We start from the raw sequence: 26,935 nt of genomic DNA on the forward strand, positions 1-26,935 counted from the left end.
CGGGGCTGCAGTCTTAGGGTAGGAACACTTGGCTATTGTCAGGTCCAAATTCTGGAAGTTTGCAAAAGCCATAAGTCTTCTAGAATTTGTGAAGCTGCTTTGCTTCCCCTCTACCAAAGGAGCTAGTTCCCTTATCACTTGCAGAAGGGACCAAATAGCTCTTGATGATGTCTTCTAGCATGCCAAAGTCCATGCTGGTCTCCAGGCTCCCTCAGTTTCACAGGTACCTGTTACACACTTCAGAGACCCTCTCCTTTCATGGTCTCCTTTCTCTCTCTGCTCTGGACTCGTGCAGAAGTCTCTGGTCGCTCTCCCTGATACCTACAATGAAATCTTCTATTCATTCACACCTTGGAGTGGTCATGTCCTCAGTTTATACAGAAAACACCAATGTCAAGGGCTGAGTTATGATGGGAGATGTCATTCTGTAAATATGTTTCTCTTATTGGATAATGAATAAAGCACTATTGGCAAATAGGAAGACAAGATAGGCAGGACTAGGAGACAAGGAGGATTCTGGGAGATGTAGGAGAGGAGATTTAAGATGTAGGACTTGAGAGGAGTAAGGGGTCTGGACCTTCTCTCCGGTAAGATAAGACCATGTGGAAACACTTAGATTGATAGAAATGGGTTTATGTTTAAGACAGAGCTAGCCAATAAGAAATGCTAGTAACAGGCCAACAGCTTTATTTCTAATACAGCATCTCTGTGTGTTATTTGGGGCTGACATGGCAGTGGGACCAGGCTGGTGGGAAAACTGCTCTTAAAAGAGTTATTTTACTTGAAAGGAATAATTAGACTACTTTGAAACTTAGAACCTCACTTCAAGTTATTGTAAAACCAACATTCATATAGGAAAAACAACCTTATATTTTGTGAGATTACTTAGTAGTAGTTCTTTTAGTCCTTGATGTTGCCACAGAAACAGTCCTACAATGAGATAGTATTAAAGAAGCTAGATACTGTGTCAATAACCCCACTTGAAATTTGTTATTCACAATGAATTTAATTCCATTGTAGTCCTACTAGGTTCTCTTGCTGGTTAAAGGTAGCAGAATTTCTCAGTATTATTTCCTGTTTACCTTAACTACCTCAGTGCATTCAACCTAAATTTTATATATAATCATCTTATTAAAATCAAAAGCAAAATACTTTCTTTCTTCTTCTTCTTCTTTTTTTTTTTTTTGCTTCCTTATTTTAAATTAGGCTGGGATTTCAATACAGATACATATCAGTCTCCTCTTTTCACATCCAGGGGTCTAAGTCATGAAGTAGTTTTCTTAGAATTGCAAATTGAGTCAGTCAGTGTAAGATTATGAATGTAAATGTTGAATTTATATTGTTTTGTATATTTAGAGAATCAGATGATGAGGGTTGAAAAGTAATTGTATGTCTGGAAACAGGTATCATGGAAGATTTAGGGTTGTTTCAGTTTCTTGAATTTCTTGTTATTGAGAGATTATGAGTTATCTTGCTAGGTTTTGGGGATAGTAGGAGGAGAGCTGTAAGACTCAGTGAGCTACAGTTAGTATTAGCATACTTATATTGATAGGAAAAACCAACAAAGATAGATTTGGAGATAGAAAGAAAATGTATTTACAAGTAGCAAATTTTGTTTTCCATTCCTTGACAAAGTTGCAGATTAACTAGTACCAGGCAGACTCATAGAATCTTCTGTCCTTTTCAATTGGACAAGCCATCAAAGAAAACAGTAGTTAGCTGTTTCTGATTCCTCCAGAAGGTCTTGTGTTTTTAACTGTGGTTTGCATGTAAGTGGTAGCCTGTATTATGTCTGCCTTGTTGCTACATTCATCTCTCTCTCTTGTTTTGCCAGATATGCAGTAGATTTCCTTACTTCTTATGATAGAATCTGTTTCCAAGATTTGTTTTTTTTTATTTTATTTTATTTTGTAATTTAAGTCAGTGTTCCATCATGTGAGGTTTTGTTGGGCTTTTACTAACCATTCCAGTTTTTTGTGTGTGTCTTATTCTCAAAAATCATGCTTAGACCAAAAAGGTCTTAATTTTTTGGGGTCTGTACAGGAGACCTGAACAAGTTGGTTATTGAGATATAACACTAATTTCAAAACTATCCTAGGTAATTTATATTTTTACTTCCCATTGTTTATGATTTTGGAATATTATGTATTTTCTTTTTAATAGGCTTATTGCTGTGTAGATTTTTTTTTGTCTTGTGAACATTATGAATAATCTTTTGGTGAATTATGTTTTCTTGCAGTCCAAGGCGGTTGGCTTGTTAGATGTAGATGTGTATGGTCCCTCCATCCCAAAGATGATGAACCTGAAAGGAAATCCAGAATTATCACCAAGTAAGTTCAGAAGAGGTAACTAGTACCTACTGAGTGCCAGGCACTTAGCCAGCATGTGCTTTTTATATGTCATGTCATGTTCAGAAATGATGTTGACATCACTCTCTGTAGGTTTGAATTTCAGTCTGTCATTGTCCAACTGTGTGGCTCTGAGGAATCTATTCCATCTTGTTGTGCCTTGGTCCCCTACACATACAGTGGGGTCACAATTGCTGTGAGGAATATTATACATGGAGCATTTAGCACAATTCATAGCACTAGTTCATGATAAAAATATTAAGTATTTAATGTATGAGAATATTTGAGTAGAAATACATTTTTATTAAATGAAAGTTATATTTTATAAACAGACTTTTCTTAGAGCATTAACAAACAAACTCCTCAAAACAATGGTTTGATGCCCTGTAGTTTTAGTGCCTTCTATATAGGATGAAGTAGCTTTTTTGAATAAATCTTAAGTATTTTCACTGTTCTTGTTATTACATATTTGTAAGGCTCCCAAATATAAAGTTTTAAGTATAGGAATATAGTCATAAAAATGGTAAAAACTGGTTATTAAAATGGTTTTATGTGAAATTTTTCTAAATAAAATTGGTTTCTATTGTGATAAAATGTAAAATTGAGTAATTTCTTTTTGTTTTTTATAGGCCTTCTGTTTTCCATAGATCTAGGACAAAATATTTGTACAGATTTATTTATTAGGTTATTGAGGTCATAGTATTATTTTTATTATAATTAAAATTGATTAGGTATTTGCTCTTTAAGGTGGTTACATATGTGATTATTTGGAGGCATCAATTATGCAGAAGTCTGGATTGTTCTTTATGAGATGGTCTGCCTTAGGGGTCTTATACTGCAAGCTGCCTCTTATGTAGTTGTTTCCTTATCTCATGAAATCATGGGGCTTCTTTTGGTGCAGCACAGTTTGCAAACATGTGACATGAACCATGATGTCAGTGTTACCAAGGAGAGTGGTGATGACTTCAGGCACTCTAAATATCTGTTTCTTTAAGGACCACTGTGAAAACTGATTCACGTCACACAAGTGTGATGCCGAGTACAACCCTTCTTTTCTCAAGCAATGCACTAGAAACCTTGGAAAGCAAAGCAAACAATAGCCCAAGGTTGTTCTGTGCCAACAGGATATCTTGGTTCCCCAGGAAATAAACAAGAGGACTTAGGTGTTCATTGACAGTGTGTATTCTTAAAGTCTGAGCAGTAAAGTATTTCTTTTTTTTTTTTTTTCCTTTTTTTCTCTTTTTTTTTTTATTTAACTTTATATAACAAAGTCCAATTAAATGAAAACAAACATTTATACACAATATTTGGGAATTTGGGCGTCGTTCTTTCCAAACTACTTCCTGCTGGTAAGGGGCGCTGTCATTGGGGATTCGAAGAAGATTCAGTAAGGTATTTCTTAAGTCTTACAAAACTTGCTGCCATCATACTAATAGGTTTCCTTTTGAATGTCCTGTTATTCTGTTACAAAGAATACTGAGGAAAGGTAAAGTCTACATGGCACAACATAGATTAAAAGGAATAGGTTCATTTGAGGAATAAGAGCTAGTTGGAGACAAATCTAAGCTAAAGGCCATACTTTCATAAATAATAAGTCTCCATGTCATTGTTTGGGGGCTAAATATCCAAAGATAGTCTGACAAGAAGCTTGCTACAAATGCTTTCAAGACTGTTCCCCACTTTTTTCTCAGTGTGTCTGTTTTTATGTTGAGGTCTTTGATCCACTTGGACCTGTTTTGTATGGGGTGATAAATATGGATTTATTTGCATTCTTTTACATGCAGACATCCATTTTGACCAGCATTATTTGTTGAAGATGCTTTCTTTTTTTCCAGTGTGTCTTTCAGACTTCTTTATCAGGAAATTGGGTGTCTGTAGGTGTGTGAGTTTACGTCTGGGTCCTCAGTTCAATTCCATTGATCAGCGTGTTTGTTTTTGTGCTAGTACCATGAGGTTTTTATTACTGCAGTTCTGTAGGACAACTTGAAGTCAGGGATGGTGATACCTCCAACAGTTCAGGGTTATCTTAGCTATCCTGAGTTTTTTTGGTTTTTCCATACAGAGTTGAGAATTGTCCTTTCAAGATCTGTAAAGAATTGTATTGGAACTTTGATGGAGATTTCATTGAATTTGTAGATTGCTTTTGATAGGATTGCCATTTTTACTATGTTAATCCTACTGATCTATGAGCATGGAAGATCTTTCCATCTTCTGATATCTTTTTCAAAAATTTGAAGTTTGTATAATACAAATCTTTCACTTGCTTAGAGATACCTCAAGGTATTTTACATTATAGGCTATTATGAAGAGTGTTGTTTCTCTGAATTCTTTCTCAGTCCATTTGTCATTTGTATATAGGAGGGCTATTGATTTTTTTTTAATTTAATTTTGAATCCAGCTACTTTGCTGAAAATGTTTATCAGCTATAGGATGTCCATTGTGGAATTTATGAGGTCACTTACACCATATCATCTAGAAATAATGGTACTTTGGCTTCTTCCTTTTCAGTTTGTGTTCCTTTGATCAGTTGTCTTATTGCTCTAGATAAAACTTCAAGTATGGTATTGAATAGATATGGAGAGAATGGACAGCCTTGTCTTATTCCTTATTTTAGTGGAATTGCTTTGAGTTTCTCTTTATTTAATTTGATGTTGGCTATAGACTTGCTGTAAATTACATTTATTATGTGTATGTCCCTTACATCCCTAATCTCTCCAGGACTTTTATCATGAAGGGTGTTGGATTTTGTCAAAGGCTTTTTCATCATCTAATGAGATGATCATGTTCTTTTTTTTTTTTTCTTTTAGTTTGTTTATATGGTGGATTACATCGACACATTGTCAAATTTTCATATGTTGAAACATCCCTGCATCTCTGGGATGAAACCTACTTTTTTTCTGGTCCAATCTATTTGGTGTTTTGTGATTTTATTTTGTACCTTTATAGGTATGCCCTTCTTTAGATTTTGAAAAATTTCTTCTATGATTTTGTTGGAAATATTTTCTGGATCTTTGAGCTGGGATTTTTCTCTATTCCTATTTATTCTTAGGTTTGGTTTCTTTACAATGTTCCAGATTTTCTGGATGATTTGTGTCAAGAATTTTTTAGTTTTAACATTTTCTTTGACCAATCTATCCATTTCTTCTATTCTGTCTTCAATGCCTGACATTCTGTTTTCCATCTCATATGTTTTGTTGGTGAAGCTTGGCTCTGTAGTTCCTGTTTTCACTTCTAAATTTTTCATTTCCAGAATTCTTTCTATTTGTGGGAATTTCTTCTATTTCCATTTTTAGGTCTTGAACAGTTTTATTTATTTCCTTCAGTTGTTTCTTTTTTTTTTTCTTTTAATGGATTTATTAATTTCTTTTAAGTGTGTATTTTTCTGGCTTTCTTTGAAGGATGTATTCGTTTCCTCCCATTGTTTGTGTTTTCCTGGATTTCTTTAAGGGTTTTTTTATTTCCTCTTGAAGGACTTCTATTATCTTGTATAGTTGGTTTTAAGGTCTTTTTCTTGTGCTTCAGTTCTGTCAGAATGTTCAGGGCCTCCTGTGGTAGGATAGCTTGGGCTCTGGTGAAGGCATATTTCCCTGGGTGTTAATTGTGTTCTTATGCTGATGTCCATGGGGTGATTATAGGTCTAGGTGCTTATTTCTGGATTTGTTTTAGTTGGGTGGGAGTTCCTTGTTTTCTGCTGCTTCTCTGCCTGTTTTATTGAGCTATTAGGCTGTTGTGTTCACAGGAAACACTGTGGAGGCTGGGGGGAGGGAAGATGGATGGGGGAGAAGGTGTGTTGCAGTGTTAGGGGTGACCCTGAGAATTGGATCTGGGGGAACAGAGAGAGTGGAGAAGGTCCATGGGTAGTTGTTGCTGGAAGTTTTCTTGTCCTGCCAGGTCCCGCCACCCTTTTAGCTCCAAATAAACACACAAACAATTCATTAGTTATAAAACTGTTAGCCAGTGGCTAGGGCTTCTTACTGGCTATTTGTCTCTTAATTATTAATCCATTTCTATTAATCTAAGTATTCCCATGTGGTCTTATCTCACTAGAGAAGGGTCTGGACCTGTTACTCCTTCCTTGACTACATGGTGTCCCTCTGTGGTCCCTCTCTCAGAATTCTCCTGCTAGTCCCACCTACCTTCCTGCCTCTGTTGGCCAAACAATGTTTTGTTCATCAACCAATAAGAGAAACATATATGCAGAAGGACGTCCCCCATTAGGTAGCCTTCATGGTCACCTGGCAGGCTTAGCCTATGGTTAAGCAGGGGGTGTCTGCCTGAATTGGGTGTTGGGACACAGTCATTAGGTAGGAAGGGAAGGTCAGGACGATAATGATCTGTGGGATCCACAGGAGGTGTGGACAGGGGTAGGGGAAGCTTTAGGGGATGTTCTGTTGCAGTGCTAGGGGCAACCCTGAGAATTAGGTCTTGGATAACAGAGAGAGTGGGGCAGGTCTTCAGGCAGCCTACCTGTTCTTATGGCCAGTTTTTGGTTTCTTAATCTGAGAATGTTGGTTAGTTTAATGTTTGTTAGTGGTGATTTTCTGTTGTGCCGAATCTGTAGTATGATGGCCAGTCAGTTTGTAAAAAGCGTAATGCACAAGAATATCAGCAGGTTTGCACTGCTTTGACAGCTGGGGGTTAGTTAATGAAACTTGTATTTTTCCCTGATTATATCCTGTTTTTAAAAAGAACAAATGCCAATTGTTTTTCATTGTAAGTTTTGAAGTTACACAGTACTCAAATTTCACATTATACTCTAGCCACAGTCTAATCATAGGCATAATTGACTAGAAGGGTTTTCAGTTGAAGTGGCAGTACATGTTAAATGGGAGTTGCTGTGGTTATAGATTATGTGCCAGCACATCTAGAGTTTGTGTGGCTGCCAGGCATCTGACCTCAGGTCCTTCTCCAGGAAGTCCTCTATCCGCTGACACATCACCCTGGCTTATCGTGTGATAGTCTTTCCGTGATTAGGTTGACCTTTTCTCTAAGCTTCCTAAAATGCCATTCTTTGGTAGAGATGTCTGTGTTTATGGTTTGTGACGATAGTTTACTACCAGAATACCTGTGGATTTGTGAGTTTAATTTTATTGAGGAGTGTCTTTTAATGTACTGAGATAATAAAGTAGGAAAATTTTAAGACCTGAGAAAGAGGTTACTAAAATGGAAATGTCAGATGATTTTGAGGAGGTATGATGCATATTAGTGACTAAGTAGGAAAAGAAGTTGAGGAAGATCCACGGTGGTCTTTTCTATTGTTGTGAGATAGTAAGTTTGCACTAGATTATGGTTTTCTATGCTTTATCTATGGCTGGATGTATTTGGAGCTTATAGGAATTTGGAAAATCGGTATGAGAAAATAACCTCTAATATCATTTAAGATTATGAGGCAGGGACAAAGCCCTTCCCCCCCCCCCCCCCAGTTAATTGTGAAAGATGAGGGTCAATTCTAGTTCTGTATACCAGGAAGAGATTTTAGGGGTGCTGGTAAAGCTGTTATTATGTCTGTCTCAGTCTGACTCCAGAGTGGAGAAACTAGAGCTGCTGGTTGACATTTTATTTTGGGCAATGTTCTGTGGACCCCTGGTCTTCATCTGATGCCGAAGGTTCTCTGGGTGTCTTCAGGGAATATTCAGGGGTACATTCCAGAACCCTTTTGTTTTACCCGCTTGTTAGAGTCTGCTCCTCTTTTCTTTTGTACTTGGACTATTATGTCAAGGTGACAGTCAACACGATCAGGGGAAGAATCTTAAAAGATGTTTGTTTATGCTGTAGACACACTATCCCTGAGATAGTTCAGGGATGAGGTCAGTGGTCTTGAAGAATTTCCTTATGATAGTTTATCAAGTCCGTGTGTGTGTGTGTGTGTGTGTGTGTGTGTGTGTGTGTGTGTGTGTGTGTGCGTGTGTGTTAGAGTTTATTGGACATGCTTGACCTAACTACCAGTATAATATGTAAGGTATGTTTTCCTTTGATACATAGAGCAAGGAATAGCTAACTCTGCTGCTCAGTGTCTTAGCTGGGTTCATAGCAGGTATGGTCAGTGGAAGAGTACTTATTAAACTGTCAAATTTTAGTAGCTACTGTCTATTGCACTGTTTCTTTTATAGGTTGGCTGCAAATAGTTCTGATTCTGTCTGTCTGTCTGTCTGTCTGTCTTTATCTATCTATCTATCTATCTATCTATCTATCTATCTATCTATCTGTGAAATAGCTCATATGTTTTTGTGTTTATGATTAGCACCAGCCACAAGAGAAAACTGATGTCCTGTCACTTGATCACTTTGCTCAGTGCATCTGAAGCCTGGCTTCAAATGCATAGGTTACTATAAGTGCAATATGTTTATTATGTCATCTATCTGTTAAAATAATGTATACTGTGTATTTCTCTTTTACAATCTAGTCTCAGCTTAAATCAAAACAAAATGTCTTCTCATAATCTTATGATCTTTTAAAATGTTTCCTAAAATATTAAGATTATAAGTTCATTCAGACAACAAAGAGGCTGAGAAAGAAATTAGAGAAACATCACCCTTTACAATAGCCACAAACAACATAAAGTATCTTGGGGTAACATTTACCAAACAAGTGAAAGACCTATATAATAAGATCTTTGTGGCTTCAAAGAAAGGAATTAAAGAAGATACCAGAAAATGGAAAGATCTCCCATGCTCTTGGATAGGTAGGATAAATATAGTAAAAATGGCAATCTTGCCAAAAGCAATCTACAGATTCAATGCAATCCCCATTAAAATCCCAGCACAATTCTTCACTGACCTTGAAAGGATAATAATCAACTTTATATGGAAAAACAAAAGACCCAGGATATCCAAAACAACCCTGTACAATAACAGAACTTCAGGAGGCATAACCATCCATGTCTTTAAGCTCTGCTACAGAGCTGTAGTTCTGAAAACAGCCTGGTATTGGCACAAAAATAGACAAGTAGACCAATGGAATTGAATCGAAAATCCTGATATTAACCCACACACCTATGAACACCTGATTTTCGACAAAACAGCTAAAATTATACAATGGGGCGAGGACAGCATCTTCAACAAATGGTGCTGGCACAATTGGATGAGGGTGTGTAGAAGACTGCAGATAGACCCATGTCTATCGCCATGCACAAAACTCAAGTCCACATGGATCAAAGACCTCAACATCAATCCAGCCACAATGAACCTCTTAGAAGAGAAAGTAGGAGGTACCCTTGAACAAATTGGTATAGGAGACTGCTTCCTGAACATAACTCCAGTAGCACAGACACTGAGAGCAACAATTAATAAATGGGACCTCTTCAAACTTAGAAGCTTCTGTAAGGCAAAGGACACAGTAGACAAGACCAAACGGCAGCCCACAGAATGGGAAAAGATCTTCACCAATCCTACATCTGACAAAGGGCTGATCTCCAAAATATACAAAGAACTCAAGAAACTAGTCAACAAAACACCAAATAACCTTATTAAAAAATGGGGTACAGAACTGCAGAAAGAATTCTTAATAGAGGAAACCAGAAAGGCTGAAAGACACTTAAGAAAGTGCTCCACATCCTTAGCTATCAGGGAAATACAAATCAAAACAACTTTGAGATACCATCTTATTCCTGCTAGAATGGCTAAAATTAGAAACACCAATGACAACTTATGCTGGAGAGGATGTGGAGAAAGGGGAACAGTTCTCCACTGCTGGTGGAATGCAAACTCTTACAGCCATTTTGGAGATCAGTATGGCGGTTCCTCAGGAAAATGGGAATTAGTTTACCACAGACCCGGCAATCCCCCTCTTAGGCATATAGCCAAATGATCCATATCCATGCAACAAAGACATGTGCTCAACTATGTTCATAGCAGCATTATTTGTAATAGCAAGAACCTGGAAGCAACCTAGATGCCCCTCAACTGAAGAATGGATAAAGAAGATGTGGCACATTTGCACAATGGAATACTACTCTGCAGAAAAAAGCAATGGGATCCTGAAATTCGCAGGCATGTGGATGGAACTTGAAGAAACCATCCTGAATGAGGTAACCCAGTCACAAAAAGAGGAACATGGTATGTACTCGCTCATATACGGATTTTAGACCTAGAGCAAAGGATTACCAGCCTATAATTCACATCACCAGAAGAACTAGGATACAAGGTGTGTTCTAAGAGATTCATATAAGGTCCCTCACAGAAAGGGGAAGGGACAAGTCCCCCAGAGCACATGGGAAGGGGGGCAGTGAATGGAGAGAGAACTAGGAGAAAGAAAAAGGGAGGAGAGGAAAGCTCTTAAGCATGTGCGACTAGGAAGATTGAGTCAGGGTAGGAATAAAAGGTGTGTGAGAGAGAGAGAGAGAGAGAGAGAGAGAGAGAGAGAGAGAGAGAGAGAGAGAGAGAACATAAAAGAGGGAGCCATTATTGGTTTGAAGAGTAAAACGGAACCTAAAGAAAGGTCTAGAGACCTACCAGACTGTCTCCAGCTAAGAATTTGTGCAACTGTCGAAAGGCTACCATAAATGCCCTTCCCGGATAGTGAGATCAACAACTAACTTATCCACAATCATGGAGCCCTCATCTAGTACCTGTTGGAAACAGAAGCAAACACCCATACCGAAACACTGAGTCCAACTAGAATCCAGATGCAGAGGGAGAGGACAAGACTAGGTTGCAGAAACACATAGAGACAGCTGACCTGAACAAGGAGGAGCTAACAAGCCCCAGACTGATAGCTGGGAAGCCAGCATGGGACTGACTCAGACCCCCTGAATATAGGTCTCAGCTAGAAGGACTGAGCAGTCTAAGGAACCTCAGACAGTGGAACCAGGATGTATTCCTGGTGCACAAAAGGACCTTGTGGACACATTCCCCATGGAGGGATAACTCTCTTAACCCAGAGACAGGAGAGAAGGCCTAGTCCCTACTTCAAATTACTTGACAGATTTACGTGACTCCACCTGGCATTGCCCTACATGTGGAATTGGGGTGGGGGGATGGGAGGGGAGGTTGGTTAGGGTGCATGTGAGGGGGGAGAGAGGGTAAGAGGGAGGGATGGGAGAGGGAACTGGGATCAACATGTAAAATAAAATAATAATAATAAAAAAGAAGTAAATAGAAAAAAGTATATGCTTTCATTTATGGAAAGTATTCTGGTTAAGCAGGGTATTAATTGAGTTCTGAAGATATAAGTTACAGGGATTATTCACCCTTGACTCAGGAGATCCATAGGAAAAGGCCTGTGAGGACATAAAACATGGAACATTTTATGGTCTGGGCTCTGTAAGGTTAATTCTTCCAAAAAAGAAAAAAAAATAAAAAAAGGAAATTATGTATAACACACCCACCCACACACACACACTACATACACAGAGAGAGAGAGAGAGAGAGAGAGAAAGAGAGAAAGAGAGAGAGAGAGAAGAGAGAGGGGGAGAGAGAGAGGATCTGAATTTTGGATTGGAATGGGACACTCTTATTAGGCCTGGATAGATTTACTCTGGTAATATTACCAGACATAGCAATGCTGTACTCTGTGCAATAGTACTAGGTTTTTGTTTTTTGTTTTTTTTTTTCCCATAGTATCAATCATAGTAACTTAATAATTTCTTCTTTATGCTATTTCTCAGAGAGATTTAATGTAGCTATTATCCTTGTCTAGTTTTCATTGTGGAAACTTCATCAGCCTACTAGTTGTTATAAATTGTAGCCTAAAATGATATTGGCCCCTTCATTCCATGAAAAGTGACAGAAGTCAAACCTTTAACATCCTTACAATGTTAGTATTTGCCCTTACTAAAAATAGTGATGACACTGCTACCATATACTTCTAAAGCCTCAGCCCTTAGCCTCGCCTTGTTGCTTGGGTTTCCTCTGCTTCCCATTACATGGCCTCTGTCCTGTCAGGATCTTTATTCTCTCCTTCTAGAAAGTCTGATACTACCACTGCCTTCCTCTCCCAATAGATCTTTCCCACAAGCTCTCAGTTCCAATTTTCTTCTTCCATTGTTTCTAGGTTTGTTTCTTCTTGTGGTTCATATATAAAATGTATGTAGTAAGGCTTAGTTGAATACATGTTTTAGGTATGTTAACTAGAGAATTCTCTGCTTTGTTTATTTTAGATAAATTGCAGGGTTTTTCTTTTTCCTCCCTGAATAATAAAAACAACTTAAATATATTATCTTAGAAATTAATCTTTGTGATATATTTGACTGTCTTAGACTATTTTTCAGCCTTTCATTGTTTTTCAGAAATGAAAAGAAAAACAAAACAAAACAAACCTAACAGTGTATAGTTAGTAATTTCCCTTTGAGCATTGTGTTCTATGGATTGGAATGTTGTCTAGTTTATAATACAATATTTTCACTTGCTAGGTATTGTCAGTCCTGTCTAGTATTTTAGCTTTGAGCTGTGTAGCATTTCTGCCTGCTCTTTATAAAGGGTAGAGTTCTGTGTGCCTGAGTTTGATGACAATAGTAGTGTTCAGAGTCCCAGCTCTAGGACTGTAAACATCTTGGAGATCAAAAAGGAAGCAGTAAATGAACATTCACTGTAACTATTCTCACATCATCCTCCTTGCCATGTTATGATGCTGCATAGACACTGTAAGAATTACTTTCTCATCTTTGCAACTAAATATCTGACTAGAAGCAGTTAACAGGCTCACTGTTCAGAGGAATGCAGTCCATCATGGTTGAAAAGACAAAACAGAAGAGAAAGCCTTTTCCTATTCCCCCTTTTACCAGGTTCCCCAGGCCCTGGGATAGTGTCACCATATTTAGGGTGGAACTTTCCTCAGTTAACCCTCACAGTCATACCCAAAGGTGTGCCATATTAATCTCATAGGTCTGTCTTTTATTTTTATTTTCCTCTTATATATTTGAGAAAGGGTGCTGTCGTGCCCAGCAATGCCATAGGTGTATTTATTGTTTTTTTTTTTTTTTTTTTTTTTTTTGAGATAGATTCTCACTGTGTGGTTTTTGACTGGCCTGGAAGTTGCTATGTAAATCAGGCTGGATTCATACAGAAATCAGCCAGTTTCTCTGCCTCTAGAGTGGTTGGATTAAAGGTGTGTGCTTGCCTCTTGTTTCAGGCACCCTGGTGGCAACCAGCTCTTCATAGGCTAAAACCAACTGCACAGAGTCAGCTTCACAAAAGTGTTGCTTCAAACAAGTGGGTTGTTTCCATTTCATCACCTCCCATTCACAGTGAGGCCCCATCTCTAAACAATGCAATGCCTGGGGCCTGAGAAGATAAGAGAATCTTTCCCAAATGCTGTTTGCCCTGAATCCAAGGAGACTATAAAAGACTTTGAATTAAATGAGTACATTTCAAAGTTTTATTTTAAGTAATTATATGCCTCAAGGGAATATTTGTATGATTTTTAGAAATAGCTTAAAAGCTGCCCTTCAGAAGTTATACAAAATAAAATGGCTGGTATTTGTTTTTACTGGTTTTATCCTTTTAGTTTAGTAACTTAGTTTTTAAAATGTAAATTTTTTGTTTGATTCCTATTCTAAGGTATGTGTGGTAGAAGCATTAGGATGGCATTGGATATCAAAGGATGGTGACTTTAGGTCAGCTTGGAGCTTTTAGAAGACTCCTTAGAGGAGGGAGTGTGCAAGCTAGGAGTTTGTCCTGGAAGGGCTGAGGAGGTACACTGATGAGGGAGGGCATGGGCAGTGGGAAGGGTAAATGTTAGAAGGGGCAGAGTGTGAGTCATTTAGCATGGTTCAAGTGATGGTCTTTGTGAGTGACTTGAAAGAGGGAGAGGAGGGCCAGAAAGGTTACTGCAGATCCTATCACAGATGTCTTTCTGTGTTGAAGACTGAAAGTGTGTTTCAAAGGCTGTGAGAAGCCATCATAGCATTTTCAGTGGTTAATGACATAGTTTCACATTCTAGGAGGATCACTTTGGCAGCTGTGTGGGTGAAAGGTAGTAGGACCCGAGGTAAAGAAGGGGCTAGTTAGTAAGCTAGGTCCAAGATCTAGGTGAGATGTGATGGGCCTGATTAAATAGTGTCAGTAGGAGTGGAGAGAGTAGACTTCATTGGGTGGTCTGAAACAGACAAAATGAAAGCTGGGTGTGATAGAGTATGATTGTAATCTTAGCCCTTGGGCTGGAGTTGGAGGACCATGAGTTCTAGAGTAGCCTGGGCTCTATAGAAAGAGAGAAGGAGAGGTGGTGGGGTGAGAATAAGTGGTTGGTACTTTATTGTAGACAGTAAGATAAAGGTATTTAGGATTTTAGATATTTATGTTCCTCAAACTACAGGGGATAAAAAAGGAATACATTTAAGTAAAATGTGAATTAAGGCTTAAATATATTGATTTTGGCATCTGGAAGGTTAGTAGGTAGTTGTCTTTAGATTTCAGGAGAGTTCAAGATAGAGGAATGGGTGAAAAATAAGTGCGTGCATGTGCATGCGTGAATGCTTGTGTGTGTGCGCCTGTGTGTGTGTGTGTGTGTGTGTGTGTGTGTACTGTGTGCACGCACATGCACACATGCATATGTTTTGTTAAAATTCTTTCCTGCAAGTCCTAAACAGTATTTACTCTAACCCCCAATGTACTCACAACAAATTGAGGCATGATTTCACCAAAGTTCTCTTCAGGGAACTAATGAGTTTATTAAGTCTTCTTACAGAGCTCAAGTGGGAGCTTACTTACATAGTATGCGTATTCCTCACCGGAAAGGCCACATCTAGAAAGCTTTTGCATGGCAGGGATGAGGGCTTTCCTGTAGTCATTTAGATGAATCACCTACCTCCTGTCTTCCTAAAATTATATACTTTATTTCCTCCCCAAGGAACAGTCAATTAAGGCAGAGTTGCAAACCACAGATGGTGGGGAGTGGCTGGATGAGCATCTTGTGCCAACGAAGTCCAGCTAGCATAATCCTTTGGCAAACAAAGGTGTGCTTGGCTCAGAGAATATTCATGCAATACAGTATGCATATGTGCATATGTATGTTTGTGTATATATATGTATATGTATGCATATGTATGTGTGTCTGTGGGAAGTCATTAAACTTACTTTAGATCCAGTAGACTTCAATCAATTTGCCACACAGGAGAAATGTGGCAATGACTAGAGATAGTTTTGATTGATATAACTGGAGAATGCTATTGGCATCCAGTAGGTAGGGGACAGGGATGCTGCTGAAGACTCCACATCCTCACCCAGAAACTTATCTGGCTTTAAATATCAGCTGCTAAAGTTTAGGAAAAGATTTGAACAAAGTAGCTCAAACAATTTAGAAAGTCAAAAATTTGACTGAGAATAGAACTTTGGAAAATATGAACCCATGGAGACCAGAGAAAGAGCAAATGAATACATGAAAAGAAGATAGAAATAGTGGCACTAAAAAGTCAGGGAAGGAGATAATTTTGGGAAGGAGTGCACACAGCTTTAAGTGGCTAGATGTGAAATGAGAATGGAAAGTTATATTGCAAGCCTGACCATACAGTTGTATTTTCAATGTACATAGCTATTACTTTGAAGACTTCTGAGTATAGCTTGTCTTGTGCTTCTTGACCTTTAGAAAATCCACCTCTTAGTAATCAGTTATTGAACATTTCTATTACAGTACAGTGATTTGATCTAGGGAAAAAGATGGGCAAGACATACATCTGTACTAAAAGAGTTTGAAGCCCAACAGGAGAGATTAAGAAATGCAGCCAACGTGAGTGCTGTGCCTCTATAATATAATTTGAAATCAGGGACAGTGGCACCTTTAACATAATTCCTTTTTTTAAAAAAATGAATTTATGCTGGCCAAAGTTTCCCCTCCTTCCTCTTCTCCCAGCCTCCTCCCCAATTCCCCTCTGTTCCCACCCTCCAATCCACTTCTCTTCCATTTGTGTTTAGGAGAGGGCAGGTTTCCTGTGAATACCAACAAAACATGGCATACCAACTTGCAGAAAGACTAAGCACCTCCCCATGTTTTAAGGCTAGTTTAAGGTGACCAAGTATGAGGTCCCAAAAGCTGGGAAAAGAGTCAGAGACAGCCACTGTTCCAATGTTAGTAGTCTCACAAAAGGACCAAGCTACACAATTGTAACATATATGCATAGTGCCTAGGTCAGTCCCATGTAGGCTCCCTGGTTGTCGGTTCAGCCTCTGAGAGTCCCTGTGAATCCAGGTTAGTTAGTTCCCTGAGTTTTCTTGTTGTGTCCTTGACCCTTATGGCTCCTACAGTCCTTTCTCTTCCTCTTTGGTGGGGTTCCCCAAGCTCTGCCTAACAACATTATTCTTTTTGTTGCATATTGTTTTGGTTTCTGTGGTCTTTTGTCCTTCTATAAGAATTTTTAAGTTTTCTTTGGTAATTTCTGTGGTTTTTTTTTTTTTTTTGAATTTTTATGAGAATTGTATTGAGTCTTTAGATTGCTTTGGTAGTATACTATTTTCACAATAATTCTTTTAGTCCATGAGCATGGGAAATCTTTCCATCTTCTAGTATCTTTCTCAAGTTTTTTTTTTTTTTTTTAAGTGAGTGTATATGAGCCTTGAATTTAGACTTTTAATTGAGTTTGATCTTAGATTACATTTATGTATTAGTGTGTGTGTGGGGCGCATGAGCTACACAGTATGTAAGTGGAGGTCAGAGGACAACTTATAGGAGTTCTGTCCTTTTACAATGTTAGTCCTTGTGTTGTCAGGCTGGGAGCAAATGCACCTGCTCTCTAAGGTACTCTTCTGGCAAGTTGTATTTTATATATGATTTTATTGCACACATTCATCATTGAACTACTGGTCTTCTAAGGTTTGTGTGTTTCATTATGTGACTTTTTAAAATTCCATTTGTTGATTAACATTATTACTTATCTCAGATAATTTTTTTGAGTCTTCAGAATTGTTTGTCAAATTGGTGATCAGGTACAGGGTTTCTAAAGAGTTTATTTACTTGAAGCCTTTCTTCTTTTTTTTCTTTTGGTTTTCTAAGACAGGGTTTCTTTGTGTAGCCCTTCCTCTCCTGGAACTCACTCTGTGGAATAGGCTGGCCTTGAACTCACACAGATCCACTTACCTCTGCCTCCCGAGTGCTGGGAGTAAAGGTGTATACTACCACTATCCAAAATATTTTCTTTTTTAAAAACAGACAATGGTCTTAGTTATACTTTTGAAGTAATTGCTTCATTTTGTATGACAAATACCCAATTCTTAGTAGCCTTTATTGTCTGCCTGCCACCCAGATAAAGGTGATGCCCCATGAAAAATAGCTCTAGTTCAGCATGCAGCTCAAGCCACTGTGCTGGGGCTTTCTATGGGACAACCATTGTAATTCAAAGGTGTTCCATTGTATTTCCCCTATGTCACATGAAAACATTAAGACCTGTCTTCTAGATTTGAGATTTAATAAGTCAAAAGTAGTTTGTACTACACAATTCATTACATTTTCCGTTTGTCTGTACCTGGCAGTAAAAAGCACATTGACTATAGGCTGCTGTTGTTGTGGCCAAGAGACTGCCATGTTTACCCATCATGCTTTGCCTTACCAGTAGAAAAGAAAGCTGGGTGAGCACTGAGTACTGTGTCTTTCCTCCATGTGCTACCTAGTATTCCTGTGGAAGAAGTCATGCTTGTTTGTGTCATATTGGAAGGTTCCTGGTGATCTCTGATCTCTGGGGACTTGGTGACCATTCTTGTATAACTAATGGTTCAACCAAAAGGCAGAGATTTCTGGTATAATAGTGGTTGTTACAGGTTTAGGGTATGTGCGTGGAACAAGGTTTTGTTCCTTTTCCTGAAGTCTGGTGTATGTGAGTGCTTTATAGGCAAAGAAGTTGCCTCTGGAGTGTGGAGCATAAGGTCAGGGTGGGTGGTTCTGTGGCGATCCCCCTGGGCCGTGTCTTTCTTTTTTACTTTTCAGTGATGCTGTCAACTGTTAAAAAAACCTCTAAATACATTGTCAAAGCTGTTATACTTGAATACAATGGTAATAAAGCTCTCAAGTCATGTTGGAATGAAGATAAGAATTGTCCCCAAGCTGCTTGCAGTTGGTTAATACACAGATTCAACAGTATAATGAACTGTGTGCTAGCACAGTTCTTTAAATAGTGTAATAAACCAGAGGAGGGCTGGATAGAGGACTAGGGAGGCAGAGAATGGATCTGTGAACATGATCGCCTCAAACCAGATTTGATAAGAGGAATGGGGAAATAGGCCTGTAATTTTTACTACTGTAACAGGATGTGGTGGTAGGAAGACCTTGGTCTTCAGAGTTAGACTGACCCAATCCCCAGTTATGATGATGCATTTAAAGAGCATCTGTGAGTTCAAGGCCAATTTGTCTCCTTCTGTGACTTGTAAGACCTTTCCTCTGGCTGATGGGAACATAGCTATTCCGATCTGAGTACACTATCTGGGAACTACACAGCTTTTCTTCTCTAGTGATCTGTTCCATTCAACTTGTTAAGACTTGTCAGGTCCCTTATGCAGCTCTGGAGTTTTCTCTCTAAGTAGCTCTCATCCTATGCCATAAATTCTAGTTACTTTGGCTTCCTCTAAATTTGTTTCTCTTTCTCAATGTATTGGGGATTTATTACCCTCCAATGTAGTCTGGAATGGCCAGAGCAGTGAGCTCAGGGTGTTGTAGGTCCTGTTCTACTTGCTTCTCTTTTTCAGGGACTGTAGCTTTCTTGTTTATTGACCATGGTGTTTCATATACTTTTGTCCAGTTTCCTAGTGTAGTATTTGTGCATGTATTTATGGACAACGTTTCATGAATAAATCCCACTCTTTTTACTGTTTTTAAACAGTCTGTCTGTCCATCCGTCCATCCATCCATCCATCCATCCATCCATCCAGCCATCATCTGTCTGTGTACACATGCTACAACCTGCTTCTGGAGGTCAACTTGTATGAGTTGGTTCTTTTCTTCCATTCTGTGGCTTCTGGGACTTAAACTTAGGTCATGGGACTTGGTACCAAGTCTCTTTTAGGTCCTGAGCCATCTCACTGGCCTTCCTGTTAACTCTTTCTTGGTCAAAAGTTCTGTTCATAGCTTTTACTGCTTTTATTCCTATAAATTCTTTCTATAGCATAAAGAAAGTCAGAATAGCAGGATAATCTATTATTCTTCTCTCTTCTTCCCTTTCTTCTTCCCCTTCCTTTCTCTCCTTCCCTCCCTCCCTCCCTCTCTCCCTCCCTTCCTTCCTTTCTTCCTTCCTTCCTACCTTCTTCATCCCCCCCCATTTCTTTTTTCAGAATCATACTTTGTAGCCCAGGCTAGCTTTAAATGAACCCATTTAGGCTTTGAATGACCCTTTAGGCTCATGCCACAGCCTCCTAAATGCAGGGATTATAGGTGTAATCCACCTACCAGTTCTACTGAGTCCATCATCTTTCTGATTAGCTGATTTTCATGAAATCAAACACACATACCTCATGTTTTACTGTGTTCCACATTTAGTGTGTTCTTTTGAAGGTTTGTGATAACCCTTAATTACTTGCCTTATGTGACACTCTTGGTGTTTTTCAACAGCATGTGAGCATATGTGTTTGTATCTCATTTTATTAGTTCTAGTAAATATTTCAAACTTTGTTATCATTATATTTATTATGCTAGAGTGTGACAAATGAGCTTTGTTGTTAGTGTTGCAATTATTTTAGGCTGCTATGAACTGAACCCATCTTAAGATGTAAAGTTCCCATCTCCCTGCTTCAACCTTCCTATGCTTTGAGACACAACTGTTGAAATGTGACCAATGAAATTTGACCTTTGGTGCTCTAAGTGTAGCACTGAAAGAAAGCCACAGCTCTCTGACTTCATATCCAAAGCTAAGAATGATTCATTCTAGTGAGGGGCATGCCAAAAGATAAAAGGTGTGAAAAGATGGGCTTCTCATCACTGAACAGCCAAGTCCTGAAAGTAAAGGGAAAGTTTGAGAAGGAAACTAACGTGCTACTACAGTGAACACGTGAAACAATAAGAACCTGACAGCCTTGCCACCGATGTGGATCTAGTTTAGTGGACTAGATAAAGATTGAACAGCCACAACATTTGCTTAAGCCAAAGCCGACTCTAGACAAGATCTTAATTATCTTCTGTTCCAGGAAGGCTGAGCCAAGCTGCATGGCAGGAAGTTGGACCCTATCCGAGGCTGGTTCATGAGGGTTAAGGAAAGAAACGTTCACAATGAGAATGTGCGGAGCAGTAGACAGGGCTGATGATGGAGTTACAGCAAGTTATCCAGAAGCTCCAGCTGAGCTAATGGATGACAGTAGCTGTGCGGCACCACAGTTGACATTATAGGCTAAATAGCCTCCTACTGAGTATATACCACAGATTCTCAGTATAGATTAATAGCCTCCTACTGTATATACACTATAGATTCTTAGTATAGTATAGATTAAATGGCCTCCTACTGTATTTATACCACAGGGTCTTGCTGTGTAGCCCAGGCTGTCTCAAACTCCTGGCAATCCCCCTGTCTTATCTTTCCAGCACCTGGGAGTATTATAGATGTGTCAATCATGGCTGTCTACTTTATTCTTTTATTCTTAAGCTTATCTAATTTCCATAATTATAGAAGTAAGAAAATGCAAACTGTGTTAATCACATTCCTTTTATCTTTTTTTTTCCCTTTTGGATATTTTTATTCCCCACACTCTTCCTAAAAATCTAGGCTCCTCATCCCAAAGGAGTTGTTTAACAGTTAACTACTGTGGGATACTTAAATTTATACATTGCAATTTTATTTATGCATATTCATTAAAAGCAACCCTGCAGTATTGGAAGTTTGATTATGGTATTTATTGTCCCATTTTTCTATTTAGCTAGTTTTAGCCACACTGAAAAATGTAGACTGTTTTTCAGCATTACTTAGATATTTAGTTTCTCTTAGAAAGAGATTATCTTCTATCTTTTATGGTCAGTTAGGTGGTCAGGAATCATCTTTGAAAGTCAAGTACTCAATATGGTAGACATGTCAGGGTCAGCTCTTGGAGCCATGATTTATATCACCCAAAAGTTATAGCAGTTAACTAGAATCTGATTTCTCTGTTGCATCTTCACTGTCAGCAAAATGAATGTGATGTGGCATTGATCCAGCTCAGAAAGACAAGAAAAGAAAGAGAAATCAGTAAAGATGAGTTTGAATTTTGTGAAGAAGACCTCATATACTGCTACCCAGAAAGCTCATACCTGGCTGCAAAGGACAGGCTTCTGTGTGACTCTCCCTGTTTTCTGGTTTTGTTCCCATGAGAACGATCTATTCTAATTCTGCTTTATTTGATATCCTTTGAGATGTTTATACATTGTAATCTCAAAGTTTTTTCTCCACTGAGCACCTTCAGGTCTTCAGAGAATATAATCTATTGAAAGCAGGCAATTAAGAGTCGTGTTGCCAAGGTGTTCAAAAATTGAAAGGGTGTATGCGCTAACGAATTACAAGAAAATATATGGATTTGAAAGCTGCTAACACCTATAGTGGGATATTTCAGGCAGAATGATCTTGTAATAAGCCATTTGGTCCTGCAGCTCTGTCTTGATTTTTATGGCTAATAATCCAGATTCCTACAGCATATATTGATACCACCTTTAGAGATGAAGTCAGTTTTAATGTTTGTTTATTAATAATTGTGAAACTATATATATCTCATATAAAAGATGCTTGAAGCCTTTACAAAAACATGACTGGAAAAGTGAAACGTTAGCTTTTGTTTGTTTATGAGACAAGATCTCAGACCAGGCTGGCCTCAAACTTGCAATATAAATGAGAGTGACCCTGACCCTCTGGATGATAGGGTCATAAGCAAATGCCATCATGCTGTGTGCAGTGCTGGACATTGAACTCAGGGCCTTTTGCATGTTAGGTAGGCTCTTTACCACTGAGCTGCATTCCTCAGCACTATCTTGGTAATTTTAATTTGAGATGTTTAATTGAATTAAAAATATATTGTTTTATTAACTGAGATGGTATTTGGTTACAAATGAAAGAAAATCCAATACTATAGCAGTTAAAAACAAGAAACTAATTTCTCTTCCACATGAGAGGTTGGTTGGTGGCCACCCAGTATTGATGCAACATTTCTGTTCCACAGAGTCATCAGGAGCCCAAATATCTCCTGCCTCACCATTTTATTATATTTAGGAGGTTTTAATATGAAAGATATAAAATAATTTGGTCAACTTCTTCAGCCATTTTAGAACATTTAAGATAAGCTGGTGTTTTGATAATTGGATTTATTTCATTTACTAGCTGTATTAAATTTGCATGAGTTGTTTATGTATTTATACAAATTTTGATTGTTAGGATTTACAAGGCATCCATGGACACAGCTGAGAAGCTTTAGAGAGTTATGTTTCTTGATTTGTAAATAAAGTTTTAAACAATTTAACTAGTTTATAATTGAAGATAGTTATTTTGGGGAATTTAATCTGTAATGAATTGATTGAATATGAAGAAAATAGCCAAGTAATTTTTTATTTCAATACTTATAACTGTATAAGCATTGAGATTTGCATGGTAAACTAAAGGTTTAAAAAAGAGTTTGAAAACTTGTAACTCTAGATATTAAACATAAGGAACTAACATAATGGTTAGTTTTAGATATTACATTTTAGGAACTACATCATAATGGTTATTTTTAGATATTAAATATAAGAAACTATAGTAAAATGGGTAGTTTTAATTGTCAATTTGACACAATCTAAAGTCACCTGGGATAAGAGTCTCAATAAATGATTGTGTGGATCAGGTTGTCCTGTGGGTATCTCTGGGTCATGGTCTTGATTGCTTTAATTAAGGAAGAAGCCCCACCCATTGTTGGCAGCACCAGGCCTGTGTTGGGGTCCTGGATCATATAAAGTATAGAGAGGGGCTAAGCACAAACAAGCACACAAGCATTTGTTCCTCTCTGCTCTTGAGTGTGATGTGACTAACCACTTCAAGTTCCTGCTTGACTTCCCTGCTATGATAAACGTTGACCTGGAATTGTGGGCTAAAATAAACACTTTCCCCCAAAGTTGCTTTTTGTCAGGGTATTTTATCACAACAGCAGAAATGAAAGTAATATAGGTAACATTTTTGCATAAAAAGGTTTCCTAAACCGACCCAGACCCCCCTGAATGTGGGTATCAGTTAGGAGGACTGGGCAGTCTATGCGGCCTCTAGTAATGGATCAGTATTTATCCCTGGTACACGAATGGATTTTGGGAGCCCATCCCACATAGAGGGATACTTTCTCAGCCTAGACACATGGAGGAGGGCTTAGGTTTTGCTCCAAATGATATGATAGACTTTGATGATCCCCTTAGAAGTCCTCATCCTCCCTGGGGAGCAGAAAGGGGATGGGATGGGGTTGGCGGGGAAAGGGGAGGGGGGGGAGGGAGAGAGAACTAGAATTGACATGTAAAACAAGATTGTTTCTAATTTAAATAGAAAAAAGGGGGGGGGGAAGGTATCCTAAGTTAACATTAAAGAAGTAAGCATGTGGAAGCAACAGGCACATATGCAAATTAGGCCTTCTATAATTAAAAAATACCTTTCAAGTATATATAACCATTTCTGTTATGGAGGAGCAGATAATGCTTTTAATCTGCATAAAAGTTATCATTATGCTTTGGTAAGTTAGGTGTTTGCTTTTAGGAGATTGAAATTAAAAACTCACTACTTTATTCATGTTTGTATGGGCAGAAATACCAGCCACATACAGAGGGAGTAACCAGACATGAGTGATGGCTATCCTCATAAGTCCCAGCAACTGTATATGTAAAGACGCACACTAACTCAGCATCTTTTGGGAATGTTTTTTGTTGAAAAGTGATTTCAGATTTAATGTGCATTGCCTACTTCTTAGAGACCCAAGTGTTATTAAAACACTTGTGTTTTACAACTTTTGAAATATTGACATTGTTCAAAGTATTTGGATATTTGTTTAAAGTCAAGCTATCTCTTTAACTTCCCCTAGGTTTTTAAAGCTGAGTAATATGGAAGAAACTATCTTATATTTTTCTCCTCTTACCTGATGTGTTTTCGACCCATGCATGTGACAAAGGGTTAAACTCAAACCATGTTAGCAATTCAGTAGTCAGGAAGCAAGTGATCTAACTGGAAAGAGGCCAAAAGATTTGAATAGACACTTCTCAAACAAGTTTACAAACAAATGGCTCTGCAAGTATATGAAAAAACAATACACCACCACTAATACACAAGGAGAAATGCAAATTAAAACTACAGTGTGGTATCACTTCACACCTGGTAGAATGGTGTTTGTCACAATGATAGGTATTAGCCCGGTAATACCATAGGTAAATACCAAAGAGGATGAAGCAGGGGGATCCAGAGTTCTGAGTCAGCATAGGCTGTATGAGATTCTGTTAAAAAAACCACAAACAAGAAAGTTTGTGAGTCATAATGTGAATGTGGAGAAAGTGAACCCTTTGTCCTATCGGTAGAAATGTGAATTGTACAGAAGCACGGAGGCTACTAAAAACATTAAAACATAGTTACCATACATTCTAGGAACATGTTTGGGTAGATATTCACAGGAAATTATATTAGTATGTTGATGAGTTCTGCCTTTCTGTGTTTGTTCTGACATTATTCAAGAAAATCAAGATGTAGACTAAAATGTCAGTTAGCAGATGAATTGATACAGAAAACATAGTTTGTATTTACAGTGGAATACTACTCAGCCACAGTAAGATAGCCTTCCATTTTTAGCCACTGCAAGGAATCTGGAAAATATTATGCTAAGTGAAATAAGCCAGGCACAGAAAGATAAATACTGTTATTACATTTTCTCAATCATATGAAATCCCCAAGAACAAAGCTCAGACTCAGAAAGAACAATACTGGTTACCAGGGATTAGCAAGTGGATAGTAGCATAGGGAAATGTCACCTGTGCAGAGTTTCATGAGGTAGGAAGAAGCAGTAGGCTCAAGGGTCTTTGGAACAGTGTAGTGACTGCATTTAGTGATGGGCTAGTGCTTGGGAGGGCTTGATGTTACATATCCTGACCAAACAAGTATATGCTAGGTTGATTAAATAACCCCACAGCATATGTGTATACCTCAAGCAGATATTCTTGTGCTTATTTGAAAACCAGATAATAAAAATGTAAAGTTGACTTTTCTTCAGAAAAATGATGCTCTTTAGATAAATGGTGGATTTTTCTATTCAGCAGTAATATTCCCAATATTATAAATTCATAAGATTACCAAGTTTTTAGGGTACTATAAAATTATTTAAAAAAATGTTTTTTCTTATTATAAAGATGTCTGCACCTAGACCAGCTCTATGCTGTTCTTTGTTGGGCTGGTTTGGACTACCGACTCCTCTGTAGTGATTTTGTGGGTAATGCTAATATTTATTTTCCCGTAGACTTTGTATTTCATGAGGACTGTGTCTATTTGTTTTTGCCCCTTTGTCTCTGTCTCTGTTCTCCTTGGCATAAGTAGGCATTCAACAATATTCCAGTGAAGGGAAATGATTCTTTTACATGGTGAGCATTCATTGAACCTCTAAAGTACAATTTTAAAAACAGAAATAATTTACTTGTCTATTTTAGGGATATAGCTATTGTATGATTTGCTTTTGGTAATTTTCTAACTATCGACTGCCACAGAGGATATTCTATAAAGCAGTAGCTCTGTTGCTCTCATGGTTTGTACCTGAAGTCACAAGTCCTCCGGCCTCCTTTAGCATCATTCCCTGGACCGATTTCACTTTGTTGTGGTGTCACCAATGTTGATGACTCTGTGCTTATTTCTTTAGTACTTTGGTTTATCCACATGTGCTGCCACGTAGACTATATAAACTCTCTAGTATAGCCAGATGGTAGCTTCTAATATCTGTACTAAGCATTTGTGCCACAGATTGGCTTAGCATTTATTAGTAAAGTGTTATCTTTTATAATTTTCATTATAACTTGTTTATTTGTATTCTGCAGCTGTATCTTATATGTCACTTTTATTATGCATTAATATTTCTCAGCAGTTTAAAAATAATTTTTTAATTTTATGCTTTACATCTGGATTAGGATTTTATTGCTGTGAATAGACACCATAACCACAGAAACTCTTATAAAGGAAAGCATTTATGGGGCTGGCTTACAGTTCGGAGGTTTAGTCTGTTATCATTATGGTGGGGAGCCTGTTAGTACACAGGCAGACATGGTGCTGGAGAAGCAGCTGAGAGTTCTACATCCAGGAATTTTAGAAGAAAGACTCTCAGGATGATGATACAGGTGCCCTCAGGATGATACAGGTGCTTTCCACTCAAGCATGCCAAGCTGAGTTTGATCCCTGAAAGCCACATGAAGGTGGAAGGAGAGAATGGACTCCACAAAATTGTTCTTTAACATCTGCACTTGTTCTATGGCCATACTTGCCCACCCCCTTATATCACCTCTTCAGTAGAATAAATAAAAAATAATGGGGAACACTTTTTGAGACAGGGTCTCTCTATGTACTCCTACTTCTCTCTCCACTCATTACCCCTCCCCAACTCCCCATATATTCTGGAGATCTTGTCCCTTCCCCCTTCTGTGAGGGACCTTATATGAATCTCTAAGAATGCTCCTTGTATCCTAGTTTCTCTGGTGGTATGAATTATAGGCTGGTAATCCTTTGCTCTATGTCTAAAATCCATATATGAGCGAGT

At 38.2% G+C, this 26,935-nt stretch overlaps 1 protein-coding gene across 2 annotated transcripts in view; it reads left to right on the forward strand.

The window, feature by feature from the left end:
• The window catches only part of Nubpl (NUBP iron-sulfur cluster assembly factor, mitochondrial), a 180,320-nt gene that overhangs the window by 34,774 nt on the left and 118,611 nt on the right, over positions 1-26,935 (forward strand). For both annotated transcript variants that reach the window (XM_051195822.1, XM_051195823.1), the window contains exon 4: positions 2,240-2,330. In XM_051195822.1, coding sequence (XP_051051779.1) covers positions 2,240-2,330 — 91 coding nt within the window. The remainder of the gene's footprint in view (positions 1-2,239; positions 2,331-26,935) is intronic.

This window comes from Phodopus roborovskii, unplaced genomic scaffold, assembly GCF_943737965.1.
Source record: "Phodopus roborovskii unplaced genomic scaffold, PHOROB, whole genome shotgun sequence".
NCBI classification, from domain to species: Eukaryota; Metazoa; Chordata; class Mammalia; order Rodentia; family Cricetidae; genus Phodopus; species Phodopus roborovskii.